This window comes from Heliconius melpomene, chromosome 7 (assembly GCF_056956725.1).
Source record: "Heliconius melpomene rosina isolate 202511_hmr_F chromosome 7, ASM5695672v1, whole genome shotgun sequence".
Taxonomy (NCBI): domain Eukaryota; kingdom Metazoa; phylum Arthropoda; class Insecta; order Lepidoptera; family Nymphalidae; genus Heliconius; species Heliconius melpomene.
In genome coordinates, this window is record NC_140395.1 from 3,533,295 (window position 1) to 3,558,091 (window position 24,797).

At 32.6% G+C, this 24,797-nt stretch overlaps 1 protein-coding gene across 1 annotated transcript in view; it reads right to left on the minus strand.

The window, feature by feature from the left end:
* Nucleotides 1–18,333: 18,333 nt before the first annotated feature.
* LOC146537366 (homeobox protein invected-like) overlaps nucleotides 18,334–24,797 on the minus strand; it is a 54,104-nt gene continuing 47,640 nt past the window's right edge. The window contains exons 4-6 of the mRNA XM_085188117.1: nucleotides 23,377–23,412; nucleotides 20,341–20,444; nucleotides 18,334–20,085 (exon numbers count right to left, since the gene is read on the minus strand). Coding sequence (XP_085044243.1) covers nucleotides 19,828–20,085; nucleotides 20,341–20,444; nucleotides 23,377–23,412 — 398 coding nt within the window. The 3' untranslated portion in view covers nucleotides 18,334–19,827. The remainder of the gene's footprint in view (nucleotides 20,086–20,340; nucleotides 20,445–23,376; nucleotides 23,413–24,797) is intronic.

Consider the following 24,797-nt stretch of genomic DNA (forward strand, 5'->3'; position numbering starts at 1 on the left):
CACGTTTGATGTATTCTTGTTTCTGTTTTAATAACTCCCGTCGCAAACAGAGAAATGTTTTAGTTTGACGTGTACTATTGTGTGTAGGTATATTGTGTATATGTCTGTATGTGACATCGTAGCTCCTAAATGGATGAATCGATTTTGATATAGTTTCTTTTATTTGAAAGGTAACTTAGCCGAGATTGTTCTTAGCTATTATTCATAATGTATTTATTTCAAGATTGAGGCAAATTTGGCGCAGTGGCATGAGGTTGTGACTGTAACACGATGGTTGTGGGTTCGATCCTCACTCGAGGGCATGAATTATTATTAATTAATATTTACATCTCTTCGTACTGGTTTTAAGGCAATAGCACGAGGTTCGCCAATCATGCAATGCCTTGAAAAATTCGGGAGAAAGTCAGGAACGAAGTGTCTCAACACTAGGTTCCGTCTGCCTTCCCTCCTGTGTGCGGGATACAGTGTGAAGATGATTTATTTATTTATTTATTTTTAAAGATTATTAGTCCTTTTCTAGATGCTATGTCTTGTCTGTTGATGTGTTAAGTGTCTTAGCAACCCGCAATTATTTGAAATATGTATTACACACGAACGTTACATCTTTCTTTTAAAATGCAAAACTTTTTTATTATTAATTCAAAAAAGGAGTTCACTCAATTAAAATAAGTATTTAAGACCAGTCGTAGCGCAGCATACAATGATTGTGGGTTTGATTCCCGCTCGAAAGAATGTAATATTTGTTATTTTTGCTCTGGTAATAAGGCATAAGGCATTTTTTTTGCGTGAGATTCGGACCTACAGTCACCGTATATATAGGAAGAATCTGTTAAGAAAATTATGAAAGGTCAATTTTCATAATGTTTTCACAATTTAATAGGTGAATATTGAGAAGCGCCAAGTTCTTATGTCAGTTGTTAGTTTGCTACTTGATTTATGTTTTATACAGTCTGATTGAAAAGTCGTTACTAATGTTTCTTAAATTAGTAAACTGACTGTATAAGCAATAGTTGTGATTTCGATCCTAATAGAGGGAATATTTTTTATTTTCTTTTAACAATTATTAAAATAAAAAAAATGTATAAGAATGCCTTAATGTTTATTTTTTCTCCGCGCATTTTTAAAGATTGTGTAAATGACTTTTAAGTACATAAGGTAAACGAAAATATAATGAATGTCAAATAATTGCGGCGCGACGATTATTATGATCGTAGACCATATAATAATTCACGATTTATATATTAAAATACAATTTTTTTCCAAAGAAAATGTCTTGCTTAGTTTCTTTTCTAGGTTTCTGTTCAAACTGTGCTACGAGATGAAGTGACCTTCTTTCAACTTTAAGGATGTTTTTAGCAGGGCACTTTCTACCCACTTTCCACCTCTTTTAAGACATACGGTTTTGGTTATACTATAGCTTATACTACATACTACTATTTTACTTAACGTTAATAGCTCAAATGTAGCACTACGAATGTAGGTAGTGGGTACCTACGGTCAGAACTGCCGGCTACCTAAGATGTGTCATGTGTCATATGTCAAGTCTAAGAGATCTATTTTTAAATCGCTCTCAAGTCTGAAATCGATCTCAAGATGCGGTCGATCTGAGGATCTCGAGCAGCATCAGGGTTGCACCTAAAGCAGATGATTTACCTCCATCGGTATCTGCCAAGTCCATCTCTCGTAACCATATAGAACTTGGAAGATGACAATTCCATAACTTGATCGGTCCATTGTGATGGTGAACGGTGGTACACTGGTGTTCGGTGTTTTCAACAACAACGAAACGGCATCTCAAGATCGCAGATCGCAGATCTCAGACTTGAGAGCGGCTTATAAATATATATAATAAGGGCCTTATTAAAAGCTTTTTTTTGATTTGACAGTTATATGAACACCCTGTATAACACTGTATTTGTTACAACGACAACTATAATTGGTCCAATTAGCGGACGCAAGCGATACTCGTATATCACTGAAACAAACTGAAACTAAATTAACTTTAAATGGTCGATGCAAATATTTAACTAATTACGTTTAGTTTATTTTTTTCTTCTTTCTTTTCGTAATATTTCTTGTATTTCACTTGTACTTTTTTATTAGTTGTATGTTAGCTTCACGCTATATTTCCCTCATAGCAGGGTGAGCAGAGGGAGGGGACCTAGTGTTCAGACACTCAGTGGTTCTCTTACCGCCTGAACTCGAGACACTGTTTATAAAATGGCCTTCCTTTGAATCCACTCCTTTTGGAAATGGAATCATTATCTGACATAAAAATATTTTTTCACTTCTAAACAGTAATTCCTGAGGGCACGCTCAGCCAACAATACTCTTCAGTTTTATAATATTAATATAGATAATGTTAGAAAACGGAAGCGGTTAACGTTTTTAAAATAAACATGATAAAAACACATACCGTCTATATGTTCCCAACGTACTCGGACAGAGGTTCCACGTGACGTGACAACAAGTGACATGTATCACTCAATAACAACACTACACACTAGATACCTTCCAATCAGGGCTTCCGCCTACAAGCAACTGTTCCCGTTTGATACAATTCCACTGCTTTTTTGTTTTTTTCACCTAAATCTACCAACATTTACACTTGTACGTATATAATAGTAAATATATTTTCGAAAGGAATAAATACACAATACAAATCATTTTAATGTTCAATTATAAAGTTATCTCAAAACTAATAACGGCCGATGACAGCTTAAAAACTTATATAATGTATATAATACAGATTATAAATTAACACTTTGACAGATGCTGTCAGAGTACAGAGTTTGAGTGTCGACACTCGACAGTGAATATTCTAATAATACATTTAAAATTTTGTTTATATTTATATTTTTTTAAAGTATTTTTGGCATTTGAGTAAGATAGAGGGGACGTAGTGTTATGACATTCCGTTTAATAATTCAGGGTATTGAGAGATTGGAGTATTTAATAATGGAAGTCTGATTAAAACTTGTGAAAAAGTCTTCGTGGTGACGGTACTGTTGTGGATTCGATTCCTATGTATAACTTTTTTCATTTCCTTGCTCTGGTAAGAACATAGCTCCTCGAATGTACCAACAATATCCCGAGAATAAGGCTGTGCGTGGGTAAAGGAGTGTCTTAACACTAGGTTTCTGCCTATCCTGGTGTACTCCGATGCAGAAAAACTTTAAAGGAGTATTTCGTCACTGAGCATCAGCATCGATTGTCTTTGAAAAATCTGACGCAAATTCCTGCGGCAAGGATCTATACGAACCTACATACTAAACTTTCTAAATGTCTATACAAACTGGTGTAACATTTAAGTCAATCATCGTGATCGTATGTTTGTACGTCACATTCTCACATAACTCCTTAATTGTAATAATGGATGTTCAATGCGCTACATTAGTTCATAAAATATTGATCTTCAAATTTACTTTTAAAATTGTAACTACAAAGGGTTTTTGTAAATAACAGTTTTTTTGGTACTTGACCGGATGTTAATAGGAGCATGCTTGCGATCTGAAGGAAGCATACAAAAAAATATATTTTATAAAGAAAATATTATATTAGATATATTGGATTTAATGTGTTGTTTTTTCCTTGGGAACATAGGAACCTATTAGGAAGCGGCTGTGAACTTCCCTACTTTCCGCCAAATTCATGAGGCGTTGTGTAGTGAGTGGCGGTAATCAACGCCGCGGTTTGCCTCATTACCAGAGTAAGGAAATGAAAATATTAAATCTTTAATTCCTCAGTGTGGTTCACACCCTTGTGCCACAGGGCCATGACGACCTTTTTTGTTTCAATAACATAAATAGCTGCTAAATAAAGATGGATTGGTTTTGGTAGACTGGTAGTGGGTTCGATCCCCACTCGAAGAAGTGAAATATTTTTCAATTTAAATAGTTAGTAGAAAGTAACAAACAAATTCTTTCACTTTATCTAGTATCTACAAACAAAGATAACCGTCCTCGAGAAACAAAAATAACGATATACCTATATAACAAAATACCTATAGAAAAGAAAATAGAAATAATAAATGTAAGAAAAATCCTAAAATCAAATGTGCGCACGCGCATGGCCAATACTCGTCGACCGTATCTACTCGTACTGTAAAAGTGTTGATGACGTATCCCAAATAAATCTTTCATAACTTAGTTTTAAATAATTCACTGTAATATTAGACGTGCTGTCTGTTATACAAGTTTAGATGAAAGCTATATCGGTTTCTCGCTTTTTCACGCTTTTTTTTAGGTTCACGCTGTATCCCGCATTTAGCAGGGTATGCAAAGGGAACTTAGGGTTAAGAGACTACGTTTCTGGATTTTCGCCTTACCGAGGAAATGAAAATAACTCATTTTCCTCTGTGAGGATTGAATCTACATCAATCAATCTTTTTTTGTTCTAAATCTAACCGTAAAATTTGAACTCATCAAATCACTAGTTCCCTTTCAACTGATTTCTTTCTTTACTTTAGCTGCACGCTGTATCCCGCATGTAGGAGTTTTGGCAGAGAGACAGTGTTTAGACACTCCGTCCCTCGCTAGTTCCCTTTGCTTACCCTGCATATAGGATATGGCGTGAAATTTAAAAATCGATTTAAAAATAGTTTGGAACGTTAAAAGCTAAAACATACATGCTACAGTTAGTAAATTAGTAACAATTAGTGTGTACTTATACTTCCTACTAACGTGATCTTTCTACACATGTTTTTTGGTTCACGCTGAATCCCGCAGATAGCGGGGTAGGTAGAGGGTATCTGGGAACCTAATGCTAAGTGGAGGAATTGAACTTGTTACCATTACTATACATACCTACTTGAATTTAAATTAAATTTACTCAGCTTTACGGTGTATCCCGTACAAACCAGGGTAGGCAGGGTAGGCAGGGTAGGCAGAGTTGCGGAACACAACGCTGCGCTTTATCTTCTCGCCAGAGCGAGGAAATTACAATATATTATTACTCCGAGTGGAAATCGAATCTGCATTATGTATTTTCTTAATAATATTAAAAACCTTTTATTACAAATATTTTTCATAATAATAGTGTTGAAAAATTCGCTAATGACGTCACGTGTGCGAAAGAGATGCCAATATATCAGTTTAATAGGTGAGAACGGAACAGACACACAAAAAGGCTAACGATAAAAGGTGAAATGCACAGAATAAATACGTAGATGTGATGGGCGGAATATTTTTATGTATAGCATTGTTTTATAAAAATTATTGAGATGAGTCTTTGGAGAATATATTTTATATGTTTGCCTTCTGTTTAATTTAACTTTATAATAAAAGCCCAAAGCTAGATTTTGAACTAACTAACTCTTGTACAATTTTTAATTACAGACGGATACAAATTTCTTTTAGCTTATTTTTCTGCATTCTAAAAATGTCATCTTTTACTTCTTTATGTTTTTAGTTTTCGATGTGTTATTCTATATACTAAACTTTCCTCTACTGGACCTCTTTTTTATATGTTTTCTGTAGTTGTGTAGGTTTATATCTTTTCTACCAACCAATTTTCTCTTTTATCTCCATACAATACGTTATACCTACGTTCGAAACACGTTGTTAGAACAGAACTGAGCTACTTTCTTTTATATACACTTTCAATCAACTAGTGTCAATCAACCACATACATCACAATCTACATCCTTTTCTATCCAAATAAATAAATTTTCAACTTACATCAAACGACAACCACTAGAAACTATATAAACACAACAAAATAATTTCAAAATATTATCAACTCACTTTACAACAATTTAATTCTAATCTAATTCAACAACCATTTGATATATCTAAATTATCAATAATAGATATTGTCGCATCTTATTTGCATAATCTTTGGTACGTGCGAGCGAGACTGATATATTTAAATGTCATACGTTAGAGTGAAACAGCAACAGCCAGGACCACCCAAGTTGAAGCGGTATTCATGTTCTTTTGACTCATTATTAGTCTTGATCGTTTAGTTTTTTTTCTTTTGTTTTAATTGAGATCTAGGTTTTAGTTTTTAATATTTTAATGATTGATAAGTTGATGATTGATAAGCAAGATTGAATGTTTCTTAGAAATTGTGTTTTATATAATGGATAAATAAATAACTTCAGTTTCTTCATTTGTTTTTGTTAAATAATTTTCTTTATTTATATTTATGCCCCGCCGTATTTTAAGCAATATTAAAATGGTATAAATCGTAAATCATTCTTTACTATCAAATTTAGCTATTTCTTTAAATATATTTTTTAAATTTACTTAATAAAATATATTATCATTGCGATTTTTTTTCTATCAAAAAAATTACAATGCTTATGCTTGTTTTAACACTTACCAATAAGATGTAATAAGTGGTCTAAATAAAATGTTTATATAAATTTAATATTTACAAATAATACATAAATAATTTAAATTTACAAAAAAACAATTACCAAAGTATCAAAACCACCACACCAAGTATCAATCTATCACATTGCGCTACACAAGTAATACATTTTTCGATACGATTGTACTTGACTTATTTTAATTGAAAACATACGGGAGGAGATTTCGTTATAAAATTATATTTATTATTAAATATATTATCTATTTATTAATCTCACTGGAAGCGTGACGGTTATGGGTTCGGTTCCCACTCGGAGAAATGAATTATTTACATTGACGAAGATAAAGCGCGGCGTTAAGTTTCGCTATTCGACATTGAATGGAGAACGGATTCTTAATTTTTTAATTTTTATTTTATTATAAGTATTTTATAAAATCGCTTTCGTTGAGTCCGTAGTGTAGCATTAGCACAGCGTCTGACTGTAAACGCGACGATAATTGGTTCGATTCCTACTCGAGGTAATCAATTATTTTAATTTACTGGCTCTAATAGCGAGACAAAGCGCGGGGTTGAGTTCCGCCACTTGTCGAGTGGCGGAACTCTGCAATGTGTAAAAAAAGAATAAAAGACATTTTTGTTATTCTTTGTTTTAGACATTGCAGAGTTACTTACAAGCTTTAATTACTAAATTATAGAGCACAGACTTGGGTCACTAGGTCACTAAATCACTTTACCCATTCTCACAATAGTAATCCATACAAATTCAACATCACATAATCATCAGTATCGGTGTTGGTTTAACGCCTCGTCGTATAATTTGAGTGATGTCTGATAAGTGTTGTTGTTATATAGAAATGTTTTTATAGAAATGTTTTACAGATAATTATTTGTTTATGTTTTAATAGTGTTTATATATAAAACTAGCGAACCGGTCGCGGCTTCGCCCGCGTGCCGTTTATTTAGCAATACGCTGTATACCATATACAGTTGGTTAGGCACAGGGAACCTAGTGTTAACTGTTAAGACACTCCTTTCCCCACTTTCAGACGATTTCTGGAGGCATTACGTGTTGAGTGGCAGAACTCAGCGCCGCTAATGCCTCCACATCAGAGCGAAGAAATGTAAATATTAAATATTTCGTTTTCTCGAGTGGGCATCGAACCCACACTCAGTTTTGTTTTCAGTGATACTTTGTGCTCTTGCGCCACGACTGGCCTCAATTTTTTTTTTTCATCTGAATTACTTTCGTGTTCTAATAACATTATCATTTTAAAGACAATATCCATATATAGCTTTACATAGCTAAAATTTCAGTCAATTCATTAAAACATTTATTTATTTATTTTTATTTTTGATCCGACTGTATTGAAACAAACAAAATGTTAAGGAAAGCTATTAAAATAAACGTTATTAATACGAAAAACTGCTAAATAAGAAGCAAATCGCCGTTGTAACGGCATAGTGTCATGTTAAAAAAAATCCTTTTGCTTCATACATTTCCGAACTAAACGTAATAAACGTTAACTAGACCTAGTTGAGGCCAGTAGTGGTGCAGCAGCATAAGCGTGTGACTGTCAACGCGACTGGTTGTTGATTCGATTTCCACTCAAGGAAATTAAATATTTAATACTTCCATTCTCCTCGTTCTGGTAACGAGACAAACTCATCACGCAATGCTTCTAGAATTTGGTGGGAAGTGGGGAACTGCAGTTTCTTAATGGGGTGGGAGCCTCTTAACACTAGGTTCCCAAGTTCCCTCTGCCAACTCTCCTGTTAGAAGGATACAGCGAGAAGCTGAAAAAAAAACAATATTTGACGATTAAGGCTTTATGCCATTCCGCATAAAGCAGGATAGATAGAGAACGGTAAAAGTGATTTTTTACGATTAACGTCAAAGTGTGAGGCGGACTTGGCGCAGGGGTACGAACTTACCCCTGCGCCAAAGCTATAAAAGCGACATGATGTGGGTTCGATTCCCACTCTAGGAAATGAAATATTTATTCTTTTCATTTCCTCGCTTTTGTAACGAGACAAAGTGTGGCGTTAAGTTACGTCAGTCAACATGACAGTTTTAATGGAAACGGAGTGTCTTAATATAAGGTTGGGAACCTGTCCCCTCTGCCTATCCTACCATATGCAGAATACAGCTTGAGGCTGAAAAAACATCGTAAGGTCCTTGTAAGTAACGGAAGAGCTTTATTTACAAATACTATAGTATAGTTGCGGGTGATAACTCTTCTGATGATATCTCTCAGTAAAACTCTTTTTATCCTGAGTATTAGACAGACAACGTATAGGCCAAAACTATGAGGTGCAGAACGCTGAAATTAAATATATAGGTTCTTTGGGAATTGGTAATATTTCTTGAAATTCCTATAGGAATTTTTCATTTTATAATCGACGACAAATCTAGTTTTTGAATGGAGATCAAACCTGCAACTATTGCGTCTACAGTCCGACATTATCACTGTGCAACCATGGCTATACTTTAATATATACTAGCTTCACAATGTTTGCCGCATATACAGGATAGGAGAGAAAACCTAGTGTTAAAACACTACACAATATGAAATATTTCTGTCCCCGAAGTGGGAATCGAACCCACAACCGTCGCGTTTACAATTTTATTATTACATGTTATATATGAATATATCACATACAACGCCGGGTTCAATCATTAGTGTTATTAATAAAACCAGCTATAGCTCCCGTAGCGTTGAGTGGATGTACCTACCACCTACATATAAGTAGGTGATATTTATTAAATTGAGTTTTAATCTTTTTTAAATTATATTCAAAAAAGACTAACAATTACATTACAATTTTATATTCTATAATCTATCCTTCATAATTTTTTATACAAAATAAAAATAAGGAAAATATTTAAACTCAATAGTTTTCTTTTAAATGTAATTAAAAATTTAATAACTTCTTACAATTGTAATCTATACATTTCATTAAAGTAAATTAACAAAATTTAAATATCAGTTTTTTACAAATTAATAATTACAAGTTAATTTTGCTACCGAAACCTGTAAAGCTGACGATCATGGATTCCATTACCATCCGGGACACGTCCACATCTCTAATAAGACAAACATTTTAAATACTCAATACGCAATGTAAATCAGATGGAAAATAAAAAACGGAGTGTCTTAACACTACGTACCCTCTGTCTACTCTATATGCGGGATACAAAAAGAAAATTCAATGTATTTTATATACATTTAGGTATATCCATAATAAGCTAACGTCAGCGTCGTGTGTGGTCCAGCACTATAACGTAGTACATGCATATATTGTGATTTCTTTTCCCGCCAAAAAACCTGATTTAATTATTATGAAAAATTATATTTTTATTGTTATTAAATAAATACGAGTACATATAATTCGATTATTATTGTTTGTAATAAAAATAAATGCATGTGGTACACTTCCATTCCATTATCAAGTGTAATCTTCACTTATTAAAAAAATTCGCTTTTTCTCTGCTAAAGGAAGACCGGCCAGGGTTACAGAAGAATTCCTCGGCTCCCGTATTCACGGCCTGTGGCGACCGAAGAGTAGCACCGTCATAGGCGTAGGCATTAGGGAGGCTGGGTGGGCCATGCTCACCCCAGAATAATCTCTTGCTTACCCCGAATAATTTTGTAACAAAAAAATCCTAAAAATAAAAAAAAAACCTTTACACGAAGATATCTGCTCTAAGCTAAAAGTACAGCCCCCCAAAAAATGTCTCTGGATACGCCTATGGACAAGCTTGTAATGCAATGTAAGCTTTTAATGGGTAGTCTGGACGGCCTACATCTGCAGGTCGAGTCCCCACTCGGGAAGCCTACCCATAAAAGGAGGAGAAGACAAAAGAAATAAAAAAGATGGACAGAGAGTGCGCACCTAGCCTAGCGTACTCCACGCAACGACGCAACGCAAAAGCACAAAATTGCTATTGACTATATAAAAAAAAAATGTATCTCATAAAACGATACAGATACAAAAGAATAAAAAGACTCTATCGTAAATAATAACTGAAACTAAATCAAACCTGGGACGTTCTGTTAATAAAGATTTCATTGACAAACACTGTAATCTGTCAAAATATTTATAAAAAAAAACACACACACACTGAGCTAATAAAAAAAATATTATTTTTTTTCTTAACTTTTTAATCGATGACGATCAATGATCTAAGGTCATTCCGCTTTACGGTCTCAAAGTGATTTTGTCAGATCGCATTTTGATTTAGTCGCTTATAATGTATGAGAATTTTTAATTTGGTCATTTGATACTGTGTATGTGTTTTAATTAACACGCCCTTGTGGTTCAGTTGTCAAAACTAATTTGACTTATAGGTTGTGGGTTCATATCCGTAGAATTGTGTTATGCGACAATCGCGATAGTGGGATTTTCATTCTGCACCCAAGACAAGTGGCATTGAGTTTCGCTACTCACCATTCAATGTCCGAAAATTGGACGATGAGGGGAACAGATTCTTTTTATTCTAGGTTCCCTCGTCCTACCCTAGTAAATACGGGATACAGCATGGAAATAAAAATAATAATGATAATTCGTAGAAATCGTATTGATATCGTGGGTTCGAGTCTCGACAAAGGGAGTTGCTAATGTGTAAGAGAAATTAGAAAGAGAATTAGAAAGAGAAACACTCGGAGAAATAAATTACTGTCATTTCCTCGTTCTGGCAACAATACAAATGTAAGAAGCCAATGTCTCAGCGGAATTATGCAGGAAATGCGTGAAACTACTAAAAGTTATGATCTAAATAAGCTCATCAGTATCTATACAGAACAACTATCGTTGAATAGCCATAGATTGTATCTGTGTTAGATCAATTACTGAGATAGTTTGACAGATGTCTCATTTTGACAGGTGTCGTGACAGCTTATATAAGTAGGTATATAAAGGTCACTAGAACTAAAACATATGTGTATTTGGACGCAATTGGACTTTTAACTTGTAATTGGGTTGTAATACTGGTCGGGGAATTTTACGCGGCGTTGAATTCCGCAAATCTATATGCAATGTCTGTTTTTTGATTAGGGAGCTCGTAACGTGCTAGTTAAGCATGAATCACTTCGCCAATTCACATTGTATGGAACGAGATTGTACGGTAGAAAATGACAGAATAGGAAAATGTTAGAAACCAATGTCTCGAATTTGGGCGGAAAGCGGAAAACGAGTGTCTTGACTCTATACAGTTAAGCGGATGAAGCCGTGTTTGCGACCCTAGTTTTTTTTTACATACAAACAAATGAGAAACATTTTCCTTTTTATTAAGAAAAGAAAAACAACTGAACTGAAATTTTCACGTCAATCACGTTAAAAGTAATTAAATTTTAATCAATTCCTCCATACTGTGGCGTTAAGCAAAAATTGTTGAGACGATTTTGATACGGTTCTTTATGATTAATTTATATGGTGCCAATTTTTTTAGACGATGTTTAAAAATTACTTTTTAACTATAATTACATTTGTCAATAGTTTTTACAGAGTTTTTGACTGAGTGTAACTGTAAACGTCGACATTAAGTACCTACCGTCACTCAACACTCATTGTCTGGAAAATCGGGCGGCACGTGTGGAAATTAGTGTCTTGACACTAAGTTTTCTCGATCTACACTGCCATATGCGATGCCAAACGCGCTAATCTCAGGAACTATCGATTTCAATTGAAATAATCTTTTCGTATTGGATAATCCACTTATAAAGGAAGGCTATGGGCTATAGCTATATATTATGATATGGGCTGTTATATCATGTAATAATCTACTATACCTGCATGAAATATTTATTCAAATGTATATTTTCATTTCTTCACCCTCCTATTAATAACGTAATACTTCCAAAATTCAGCGGAAAATGGGGAACCTGCCTTCCCTACTGGATACAGTTACACGCTGATAAAAAAAAAGCTAGCAACGCCGCGTTCAGTTCGCTATTCAGTTTCCACATACCACAATTGGCCATATTATAATGATCAAAATTGTAAATTGATATATTCGCGAGCACCACCACCGCGACCACCCACGCGGCGCTGGTGTTTGTTTTTGTTTGCTTGTTATGTGTGCCGTTGATAGATTGCGCGGACGCTCTCTCTCTGAGTAGGGTTGCCTGTGGTAAGTTTTTATTTTATTAATTTAATTTGGTCTTTTTAACTTCTTACTGTATTTCGCATATAGTTGGTTAGGCAGAGGGGATTTAGTGATAAGACACTTCGTATCGCCCAATTTTCGAGATATTGAGACATGGTGTCTTGAATGACGTAGTTCAAAGCTACGTTTTATTATGTTACATTTTGGTTTAATAAAAATAAGTATGATTTTTAAGGTTTCCTACTTCAGGAAAAGTAGAGCTATTATAGGATCATTTTGTTTCTATTTATTTGTATATTATTTGATTGTATATCAAGTTTGTTTTTCTCATGCGTAGAAATGTAAAGCTGAAATTATTATTAGGCAGAGAGAACCTAGTGCCGAAACTGCCCGTTCCCTACTATTACACCCACTTTTTCAGACATTGTTGGTTGTTAAGTAGCGAAATTCATCGCCGTTTCACAACATGTTATAACAGAAACAGTACGGTAGGCTAAGGGAACCTAGTAATAATCAAAGTAGATCTAGAGATATTTTATAGGCGGTCGCGTCTTGGCTACAGCTTGCTTGAAATGATCTTTTCGTATTTTTTTTTTTCTGGCTAAGCTTTTTGTTAGTACTAATTCTGAAGTGGGCAGTAAACTATTCTGGGGTCGCCACGGCTCTCCACTTTTATCGCTCATGTCTAATCATATAGCAGAGTTGACAACCCTACACGCGCGTGAGCTATTTACAAAAACGTATTACGTATTGATCGCGATCGATAGCTTTTAACTAATTATAATTATTTATAGTTCAAAACAAAAGAACGACAAAGGAAAATGGATTTTAAAACAAAAGTTGTAAGATTAAAATTATAATATCGTTCTTTTCTATTATAGTTTCTATATTGACATGGCGCCATTATTAAAATTTGTTTATTTCTTTACTGGTTCTGTAGAAAAGAGATGTCTGCACATTGGAATTTAAAGTGTGAAAATTATTGATTTATTAGATAGGTAGTGTGTTTGTAAGCTCAATGGTTGTGAGTTCCATTCCTACTCGAGGCAATGAATTATTTTCATTTCTTCGTTTTTATAACGAAACTAATTTTGAAAATTGGGTAGAGCGTGGGGAGCAATGTCTTAACCCTAGGTTCCCTCTGCATACCCTGCTTATTCAATAATATCCTCCAATTTTTTATACTGTGTTATCCCAAATAAGTACAGTAGGTACGGTACTGAGGGAACCCAGTGTTAATAAGGTTTGCTTCACGTTTTGCCATTTTTTATACATTTTAAATAAAACTATTTTATCCGGAAACTTAAAATGAGCGTTAATAGGTATTTAAAGGGGGCCTCTTAAATCTCCACTTATTTTGTACCTACACCCCTTTCATCCAGCCTGTCCCTGACAGGCCTGTCAGGGACAGCACCCCCTTCTCTACCCACCCGATTTTGCTGTAACCTCTGATAGGGCTTACAGCATTAACCTAATGTTAAAAAAACCAAAAATCGACACTTGTATTGGAAGCCACAGGCCTCCTGCCTCCAACCCATAGAATGCTAAATATTTTCTTCTCTTTTTTTATATTAACCTAGTGTTACAACACTCCGTTGAACGTTCAATTTTCAAGACATAACATTGAGTAGTGGAACTCAACGCCGCACTTTGTCTACCATCAGGAAAATGACACAAATCAACTGAAATGCGAGAGTGAATCGAACTCACAACCACCGGATTGACATTCAAGTAATGTCAATAATATTTTATATATTATATTTACATTAACACATCTGTAAAAATACTATTTCATATATAAAAAAGCTAACTACAGGTGCGTAAGGTGAATGATCTTTTGACGGAATAAAAATGGTTGACCACCCACGAAGCGATCTCTGTAAAACGACCGTTCAGTATTGGCCCCTGATTCCATACATTTTGTTTGAGTGGAAAGCTCAACTTTACTTTGAATTATTAGTCATTCTAACTATAATAAATGATCGTCGTATTATCAATGTGTATGCCGCTGGATCAGTTGTTACAAGAACGATGGTTTGTGGTTGGTGGTTGCTGCTTTCAGTACGAATTTCTTTAAGAAATTCCTTGTTATTATTCTTTTATTATAAAAGAAATTCTTTTTCATGTTTGTATTAATAGTAATAAAATTTTTAATTAATATTGTCTTTATTTTTTTTATTACAATGATCAACTTTTAATTTATTTCAGTATAATTTGGCTAAGTCTGTGTTGTTTTGCAGTGTTAAGTTACGTGTACCAACAATATATTTCTTCATATTTTACACAATGTAAATAATATTTAACCTTCACGCACATAACAGGACAGGCAGAGGGATCCTAGAACCTCAGTATTAAGACATACCGTTCCGTTTGGGAATTGAATCCACAACTAACGCATTTACAGTCGCACGCTTTCTCCACTGCGCCACTACGGCCACATAGGTTTGATCTATATATATAAAATCGAAAGGTCACTCACTCATCACGAAATCTCAGAAACTACAAGTGTTAAGAATTTGAAATTTTGCACAGGAGTTACTTATAGGACGTAGGTGCTCGCTAAGACGGGAATTTGCAATATTCGACTTCTAAGGGGTTGTTTTTGGGGTTGAAAGTTTGTATGAAACTTCGTTACTACAAATGCTAGGAGTCTCAAATTTTGCATGGACGTCACTTATAGGACGTAGGTACTCATGGAGACAGAAATTAATAGTAACGTAGTTCATGCAGGCGAAGCCGCGGGCGGGCCGCTAGTAATAATATAAAAGTTCAATCTTGAAGAGTGCTTTTTCTTAATTAGCTTACTTTAATTAAACCTAGGTTTCATTTAAATTGCGTTATATAAATGTTGATTAGGGCTTGCTTTAACTTGTTGATATAAATCTTAACTGTAAAGGCAATAAGTACCGATCGGTGAACGGTGAGGATGTTTATCTTTTCTTTTCTTACTTTTTAAATTCTGATAACGTTTTTAAGTTAGCTTCACGCTGTATCACGCAAACAGCACTGTGGGCAGCGGGAACTTGCTAGCAAAAATTTAAGCCTGAAAAATTAAATAAGACACCTTACACAAAATAATCCTGAGTTTAGCACATCGTCAAAACACTTTTAACAACTTTAGCATCAGTATGGATTGGATTTGAACCTTGTACCTCTATCAACATGTTAAATAAGAAACCCATTGAAAAATCTCGTTTTTTACTCCCGTAGAACCCTTATGGAATATAGAGTGTAGACGGGGCCACTCCCGTCGAGGAATGTTAAGGGAATCTCTGAACAGGTTTACATGTCGTGTTTTATATAATTAGACAATTTTAGCTATAAATGCGATTGTGTTTGTCAACCGCTCTGGTAATACTTAACACGGCGTTAAGTTCCGATAATCAATGCTCATGGTCTTGCATAGGTAGGTACAGTGGAAATCGGGAAAACTCTTTCTTGACATTAGGTCCTCCGCCTCTTTAAAATTCTTAAAATGGAAACAAAAACTATTGATCTTACTATATATTATACTAGTTTATTTCTTTTCATTTTGTTTTTTTACGTCGAGTTGTACCCCTAACAGGGTTAACTAGTGGGAAGATATTCCGTTCACCAATTATCGGTCCTCCCGTTTTCTATATTAATTACTACTCTAACTTTCCTTCAGGCCGCTATGGCTCAGCGGCACTGCGTGTGACTATAAACTGTGGGTTCAATTCCCACTTGGGGGAATGGAATGTTTAATATTTTCATTTTACTCGCTCTGCTAACAAGACAATATGCGGCGTTCTATCCGGTCACTCAACACGCAATGTCTCAATTGAGTGCCATGAAGGGAACGGAATGTCTTAATATTAATTTACCTCTGCCTACACTACTATATGCGGGATATATAAAACCTTATTTCCTCCAAAGCTATATAAACCAACCCTTACAAGAGGTATTTCTAACGCCCTACAGCTTAAATTAACTGTTTTTTTCTTACTGGCAATTTCGTTGGATCGATTCGCGATGCCATTCCAATTGTTAAATTGAGTTTCTGTTTCACTTAACTCCTATTCTCATATCCTTGCTGCTTTTCGCCCGTAACTGAGGCACTGTGTGTTTGGAACTTAACGCCGTTAACATAGATATCTTTATATTTCAATCGAAAGACTAAAAAAATAAGCAATGTGAATTAGAATTATTATTTTCTAGTACTATTGGAAATTGAATTATAATGGAACTTAACGCCGCATTATCTCTTACCATCTGGTATCGCTTCAACTTCGCTAAACTAACTTCGAAAGATAGCCTTTTTTTGTGTATTAAATAATTACAACGTTAACTGCTAGTTGCTAGTTCTAATGGACGTTAATGTTTGGTGGAACTTAACGCCACCTGATTGTAATGACAAATAAAATGAATGTCTATTTAAAAGTTAATAGACTTAGTTTTTAGCTCTATTGAAAAGCCAGTCGTGGCGCAGTAAAAGCGACTGGTTATGGGTTCGTTTCCCACTCGAGGAAAATATTTATTTAAATGTATAATTCCATTTTCTTCGCTCGGGTGTCGAGGGATAGCGCGGGGAACGGATTGTCTTAACACAAGGTTCCCTTTGTCTACCCTGCTTTGTGAGGAATACAGCGTGATGCTGATAGGAAATTGAAATGCACTGCAACTAACTACTTACATCATTTATTACGTAACTATACATTGAAAACAAAAATTAAACAATGTCAAGTTGAGATACTAGTATCTTGCCAATTTCTTATAAGAAATTGAGCTAAATTTTAATATTTAAATCGATATTGACATATATTTTTTCATTGCTATAATTTACCATATCGGTTCGATAAAAATTATAATAATAATTACAAAAAAATAATAGAATATGTAAAAACAAATTGTATAGGAGTTTTACTAACATTTTCTTATTTCATTCACCGCTAAGGTCACAGGTTCAAATCCTAATTAAAACTAAAAACAAACTCAATTCACCCATTGCAAGTGTTTTCTCGCCCCTCTCAATGGCAATCTTTAATAAAGTTCAAGGGGCACCCTTTTAAAAACATTGATAAAACCCGATTCGTCACGCCGCCGCAAGAATTTCAATAAAAAATACCGAAAATTTCAAATAAAATTGTCCACACCCCTCTAAAACAAGGGGTAGGAATGTAATTTGAATTTTGTGTATTACATTTTAAAGGGTCGCGAGTTCGATGCTTTTGAAACTTACAGAGGATAATATAGTGGTAAGCCACTCTGTCTTTATAAAAACTATCAAACGTTAGTGAAATATTATAATTTTGATTATTATTTTTATAACTTGACACTTATTGTATATTATTTTTTAAGCTTCAATCTGTATCTGATATATAGTAGAGTAAGCAGAGGGATCCTAGTGTTAAGACACTCCGTTCCCACTATGACAGTTCAATTCCCTACTTGAGGCATTACGTTTTAAATGGTGCAAATGAACGCTGGACGAACTAAACTGGAACGAACCGAACTTCGTTTTCGTATTCTGGTTGCCTCGTTACCAGGACATGAATATGAAAATATTAAATATTTATTTCACGCCACGCGCCACGACTGGCCACTTATTTTTTCCGATGTAGGTATTTATAAAGCATTATAATTCTGCTAAAGAGAGAGTCACAATTATTATATAGTTTAAGAAGTGTAAAGTTAAAATATCTTTAATGAATTCATCGTGAACATGTCTCTACCACCGTACACTGGCTAGGACAGAAGTTCTACTGAGTACAGCAACTATTGACTAAGCTGCTGAGCTTAGTCAATAGTTGCTGTTTTCAATTTAAATTTAACTACAATTTTATTAAGATGACTTTTTAAATACTTAAATACTTACTTTTAAAATATATATGTATATAGAAAAAATAAAACAAAAAAAAAGCTCATTTTGTAATTTGTTTTTAATACTTTTTTTATAAATCGCTACTTAATTTCATATATCGACAATATTTTTAAGTTCACATAAAATTGATTTATTTGTATCAGGTTAATTAAAAAAAGAAGAAAAGAAAAACATGACACTTAAAAATACTGTCAATACGTCTTTCCAACTAATACTGCTAAATTGCACAATAAATAACTTAAAAATAATTATCATTAGAACTGATTAATTAAATATTTACATATAAAAATTGTTATTTTACAAATGAAATGCGTTATTTTTTTATAATAATTCCATCTCTCCTTGAAAAGAGTTTAGCGACAATTCACTCTGTATTCGTAAAGTGTAACACAAAATGTAATTAAACCCATAATCATTTCATGACAAACACTTGCCAAGACAATGAAAATAATGAATTACTTATTATTTATTTATATTATTTTTTAAAATTTTAATGATGACAAGATTGCAAAGTGATGATATAACAATAAAAGACAATGAATGTAAAAAATAATACATATTTACATAAAATATCTGATTAATACGGTATTATAAAGTTATAATTTTGTCATTATAATATCTTATTGATGTCGTTATCACTAGCAGCAATCAATGCATATTTTTAATGATTTTAATTTTTTGTCATATTTCATCCATTTATAAGAAATAGGACTCAATTTTAAACTTTAAAAAATTTAAAATAATTTTAGTTAAGGACAAGGATAATTTTAGTTTTTAACCGATGTTATTTTATAAATAATAATTGTTTTAGAAAAGATAATATTAAAATATTTCAGTAGAAAATTTATTTCTTCAGTTATTTGTGCATATCTTATATAATATATAAATTTTGAGTATTGAGTCCTTTATCTTATGCATATAAAACAAGTATTTTTGTAAAAATATACGAATAAAATAAGCAATTTATTGACCATATATATATTACATATTTTTTTTAATGTACAAATATTGATCAAACTTTTTAATTAGTCATATGTACAGCATGAACATCACAAATTATATAATTTAAAAAAAAAGTTTAATATTTGTCAAACGTCAGATCTGTCAAATGATGTTTTTTTTTCTTTTATTTTCGTTTTTAATACATTAAGTATAATAGCCTCCTTAAAATATGATCTAGAATTGTCATGAATATATAATTGTATAACCACAATTGTATTATATTGTTTTGTAGAATTTGCCTACAATCTACCATTTAGTTTTTATGTTGGACTAATATCTAGATATAGACCTGAATTTCCAACTACTCTAGAATCTAGATACTTTTTAAATTGTGTTAGTTTGTCTTATAATATACTGAGAGGTGATGTTTACAGATTTATTGTATTTTTATAATATATAAGGTAATTTAACTTTTTGTAATATATAAGATAATTATATCCAAAATAAATTTTATTAAATTTAAAATCTAAAATAAGTTTCATTACTATACAAAACGACTTCAACTTCACTTCACCTCTCAGATATCAGTCAAACAAACAAACGAACAAACTAAGTACGCACTTTACTGTCGACTCTGTTCTCTTTCTCTTGCTTTCATTTCTAGTTCTTCTTCTTCCTTTGTCAAGGGTATTGTACTGTGATTGTAAAGGCCTTGGGCCATAAGTTGTAAGGCCAATGGGTTTCTTTGTCCAGATGCCTTTTTGATCTTTGCCCGTTTATTCTGAAACCATATTTTTATTTGGGCTTCAGCCAGACCTAGTTCCGCCGCCAGAGATTGTCTTCTTCTTTCTGTTAGATATCGATTTTCTGCGAATTCGTGCTGTTGACAAAATTTGTGATTTTAGGAAAAATATTTCATAAGAAATCAAAATATTTTAGATTGTCATTTGGAAGAAGACGTGAGCAAAAAATATAAAGAAATACTTTTGGATTTTTTGGACCACCTAAAATTTAAATTAAAATATGCAGAAAGCGGTAAATGTCATATATGTATATTTAGATAGTAAGTTATAAGAGCCTTTACAAACTTAATAATTTGAATAAAAACAAAAAAGATACAAAATTATCTACAAACCTTTAATCTAGCTAGTTGAGGGCCAGAAAATGCAGTTCTAGGTCTTTTCTCGTCTGCCGAACCACCATCTCCTGGTGGCTTTTTAGGTCTTCTGGTGCGAGGACCTAAGATCGAAACAAAGTTTTAAAAAAGACTTTCCTTACTATAAAAAAGAATATTTATTAATTTAAGAAAGAAAGCTAATAAAGAATGTTTGTATCGGGTGTTAGTTGGTCTACGATGATAGAAGCAGTTTGTTGAAGTATCATTTTACATTTTTTTCATTTAAAGGTTATTAAACGAAGGAATACCTACTTATCAGTTTTCAGTCTCCTAAATGAGACAATCAGAAACATTATCTAATTTTGATTATGTCAAGAAAATTATACAAATTATTTCATTAATGTTTTAACCTAAAATATTTATTTTTTATGCAGTGTATATAAAATAAATAATATTATAATAAATATATATATATTTATTAATTAAAGTTTGGTTAAAATTAGAGTTAATATCTAAAAAAAATAAAAGAAAAATATATCATAAATTTGTCTGGATGTATTTTACACAAAGTTATCAAACCAAAAATACAGTTGAATTGATAACTTCTTACAGAAGTCGGTTAAAAATACACACAAAAAATAAAACAATCCACAAAGAATCAGTTTAAACACACACAAAAACACAAAATACACAAAAAGCACACAAAAACAGATGCAAAGTAGTCCGTAGGCATTCCCGTCAAGCGGACGATGCAATATCTTAACCAATTCATACATTACTGTGTCATTTTAAAATTGGTCAAAATATTGCACCGACCGCCTCACGGGTACTCCGAATATTTACCTGAAATTAAAAAATATAACGCACACAAAATGGAAAATACACAAAATAATGATAACACAAAACAAACAAACACATGCAAAAAATTAAAAAATCTATTTAATATTAACTTTTTGTTTTTTTTAGCCCTAATGAAATGTGATCATATGAATACTGAGAGCGAAAATCATTTAAACATAACAATTCCCCTTCCCAAGACTGGGAGACGAACTTACAACCATCACATTAACATTGAGAGGCTGTCCAACTGCGCCATTACGGTCTCTTTACATTTTATTTTACTTTTAAACTTTATTGTACGGTCAACAAGTCGTCCTGAAGTTAGACTGTCCAAATATTACCGAATTGTTTACCGGCGCTCGGGAAGAAAACATTCAAATAAAAGAAAACTTTCTAAATATAATTGGAGCAGCCATCTGCAGCTAGCTTCAGAAAGGCCATGACATGACATGACCATGGCAATCCTACTGTAACTATCCACTATTATACTCTGGTATTTATGTCTAATTTCTAAACTTTTTCTTATGTATTTCACAATTACCTACAACTTTTTTTAATGTGTTCTTAAGAAATTCGAACTCCCGACTATCTTCACGTAAAAGCTAAAAGATTTTAACCATTTAACTACTTTACTTCTAACCTTTTAAAATTCCTTCCTTTACCCTGATGATTGATTACGGGGTCGATGGCCTCACACTTTTTAGGTGACGTTTCTTAAATCTATTATAGGTGCTTAATTTTATATCTTTTTTTCTAAGTCACGCTCCATTGGGTCACAAAAAATATTTTTAAAATCTTTTTATAACTTTTTTTTTAAGTGTCATTCATACGATGTTATAATTAAATGATAAATGATTATATTAGTAAGTGTTTAAGATTCAAGTCCTGGTAAATACATTTTTTTTTATATTTTTATTATTTTTTAACTTCACACTGTATTCCGATCATAGCAGGATCGGCAAAACTTTTGATATTTCAATGAATTCATGTTTAAAATTATATGTGAAGATTAAACTAAAAATATGTGATGAGATAATATAATATTTTTGTATTTATATCAAAGTTTTAAAAAATTAATCTAGTTAAGGCCGACGTCGCGCAAAAGCACAACCTCTGATTGTAAACATGACGGTTGGGGGTTCGATTACAACTCGGGTGAATAAGTTACTTTCATTTTCCCACTCTGGTAACGAAACAAAACGCGGCGTTGAGCTTTACCACTAAACACTCAAAGTATCGAACATTTGACAGAAAATGAGAATGCAATTTTTAACCCTAAATTCCCTCTACCGACTCTAATACGTGCGGGATAGAGCGTGAAGCTAAAAAAAATGTTATATTAAATAAGTTAGAATTTAAAAAGTATGTAGTATAAAATAAAAACATATTAATTACTTTACACACACATAAAAAAACATCAAGCTGAATATTAAATTTTGTGAGGTAAAATAGGCACCAACTAGTAAATAAAAAGTCGAAAACCAAGCATTTTTAAATCTTTTTTTGCAAAAGTTTACAATAAGAAGCAATCAAAGTTTGTAAATAGTCTTTCTGTATATATTCACATATTTAGTTTCGTTTCTTTAAAGAAAAAAAAAGAATCATGTCTTCGTTGTTGTTATATTAAATACACTGGTTTTAAAAAAAGCTTGGTTATTATTTTTCAATACATCCAGACAAACAAATATATTTTTATATGTATGTATATGAATGTTTTTTGTAATAAATGAGGATTATAACTCATAAATAATATTTCACATAAAATAAATATACATATAATATGTTTAATTAGTATGAAAGGACCTTTCGTAGCATAGAAGCATCTCTAACTGACTGTAAAATCAGTGTTGTCGATTATCACTCGAGTGAATTAATTATTTTCATTTCGCCGCTTTGGTAACAAATCTCCAAGATTGTATGAAGATCGGTATGTAGGGAACACCCGTACCCCGTTTGTGTCTTAACTAGTGTCAAGAAACTCCGTTCGGTTCCTCTGCCTATCCTGTTATGTGCGTAATGTAGGCTTAAGCTAAAAAAACATGCAAATAAATTACTATACATAAACATATTATTTTACTTGTATTATGAATTTTCGGAATAAAAATAGAGAAAGAGATTCCACACACTAATTTCCCATAACATTCTGTCAGTCCCTGACAGTCGTATGTTTTTTTTTAAATAAATTAAATATGTTATTAATTCATTGTTTCTCACAGTCATTCCGTGAGCGCGTCCCGTACTTACTTCGTCCTGAAACAAAACAGAAAACATTATCAATAATTGTTCAATAAGTATTTAAATAAAGTTATCTTATATGGTAATAATTTTTATTAAGGTTTTAATTAATTAACCACCTTATAAGCAATATTACTATAAAGTTTCATCTAAATTCGTTCAACAGTTTTTGGGTGAAAGTTGAACAAACAACAATCATTACAAACTTTAACATTTATAATACTAAATTAAATTAAATATATTACGGTAAAAAAGCGAAACAAAACCAAAATCAACAATTAGTATAGAATGGAGATAACTTATCGAATTATTACATTTGAAATGCAAGCGGTATAATAATGGCTTAATTAGCGTGCTCGTGGGAGGTCCGGAGTGACGTGGGGCAAAGTGGACATACTGAGGGAAAACTGAATAAAAGATATCATTGGGGGGCATACACGATGGTTGTCGGTTCGATATGCATTTAGGAGGTACATTTTTTTTATTTTCTCTGCTCTATTAATTCCGTGACGTGAATTCATGTGGAAATCAGAGAAAAATGTTTATATTTTTTTTAACTTCACACTATCTTCCAAGGCAGACAGAACATGGAAACCTAGTGTTAAGACACTCTGTTCCTCATTTAGCGAGCTCGCGGGGAAGAGTATATTAAAGTCATATAGTATAATAATAATTTAATTATTTTTAATAATTTAATGATCTGTTTCATTTATTGAATTAAACAAAAATTGTATTTTAAAATGTTTAAATATCATATTTCCTTAATATAAAATATTGTACAGCTAAAAAATTTATCTGTTTCTCTTTTTTTTCTCGTTTTATTCGATACGAAGACGTAAAATGGAAAATGTACACTCCCTAACCTGCCTAAATAGTAAATTTCAATTTTCTAAGACGAGCAGTTTCGTCTGTGCCTTGTCTGTCAGTAAATCAATAACAGAAGTACTTTTTAAATAAGTATTCATAGTGGCACGGTAAGTAGAGGGAACCTAGTGTCATGACACTCCGTTTTTCACTTACTGCGTGTTATTGAACATTTTCTATTCGTAATTAACGATAAAACTTATCTATATTGTAATAATCATATAAGTCTTAAATTCTTCGAGCAGCTGTATAAGATGCCACCAACGATGCCTAATGAAGACATTTCTGCTATAATCAAAATTGTGTTAACTTAAAATGTATCTTTTTCTCATATATATTAAGTTTATTTTACGTTAATTGACTTAATAAATAAATGTTAAGTATAATGATTAGTACCAATCATTAACTAAGTATGAAAGATAGAGGGTAGTTAGAAATTTATTTGAATTTGAATTTTAAGAAGTTAATTTTAAGGGCTGTTTTAATTCGTTAAAAAAAAGTAAAAGGGAATTTTACCTACTTAAAATAGCAACTTA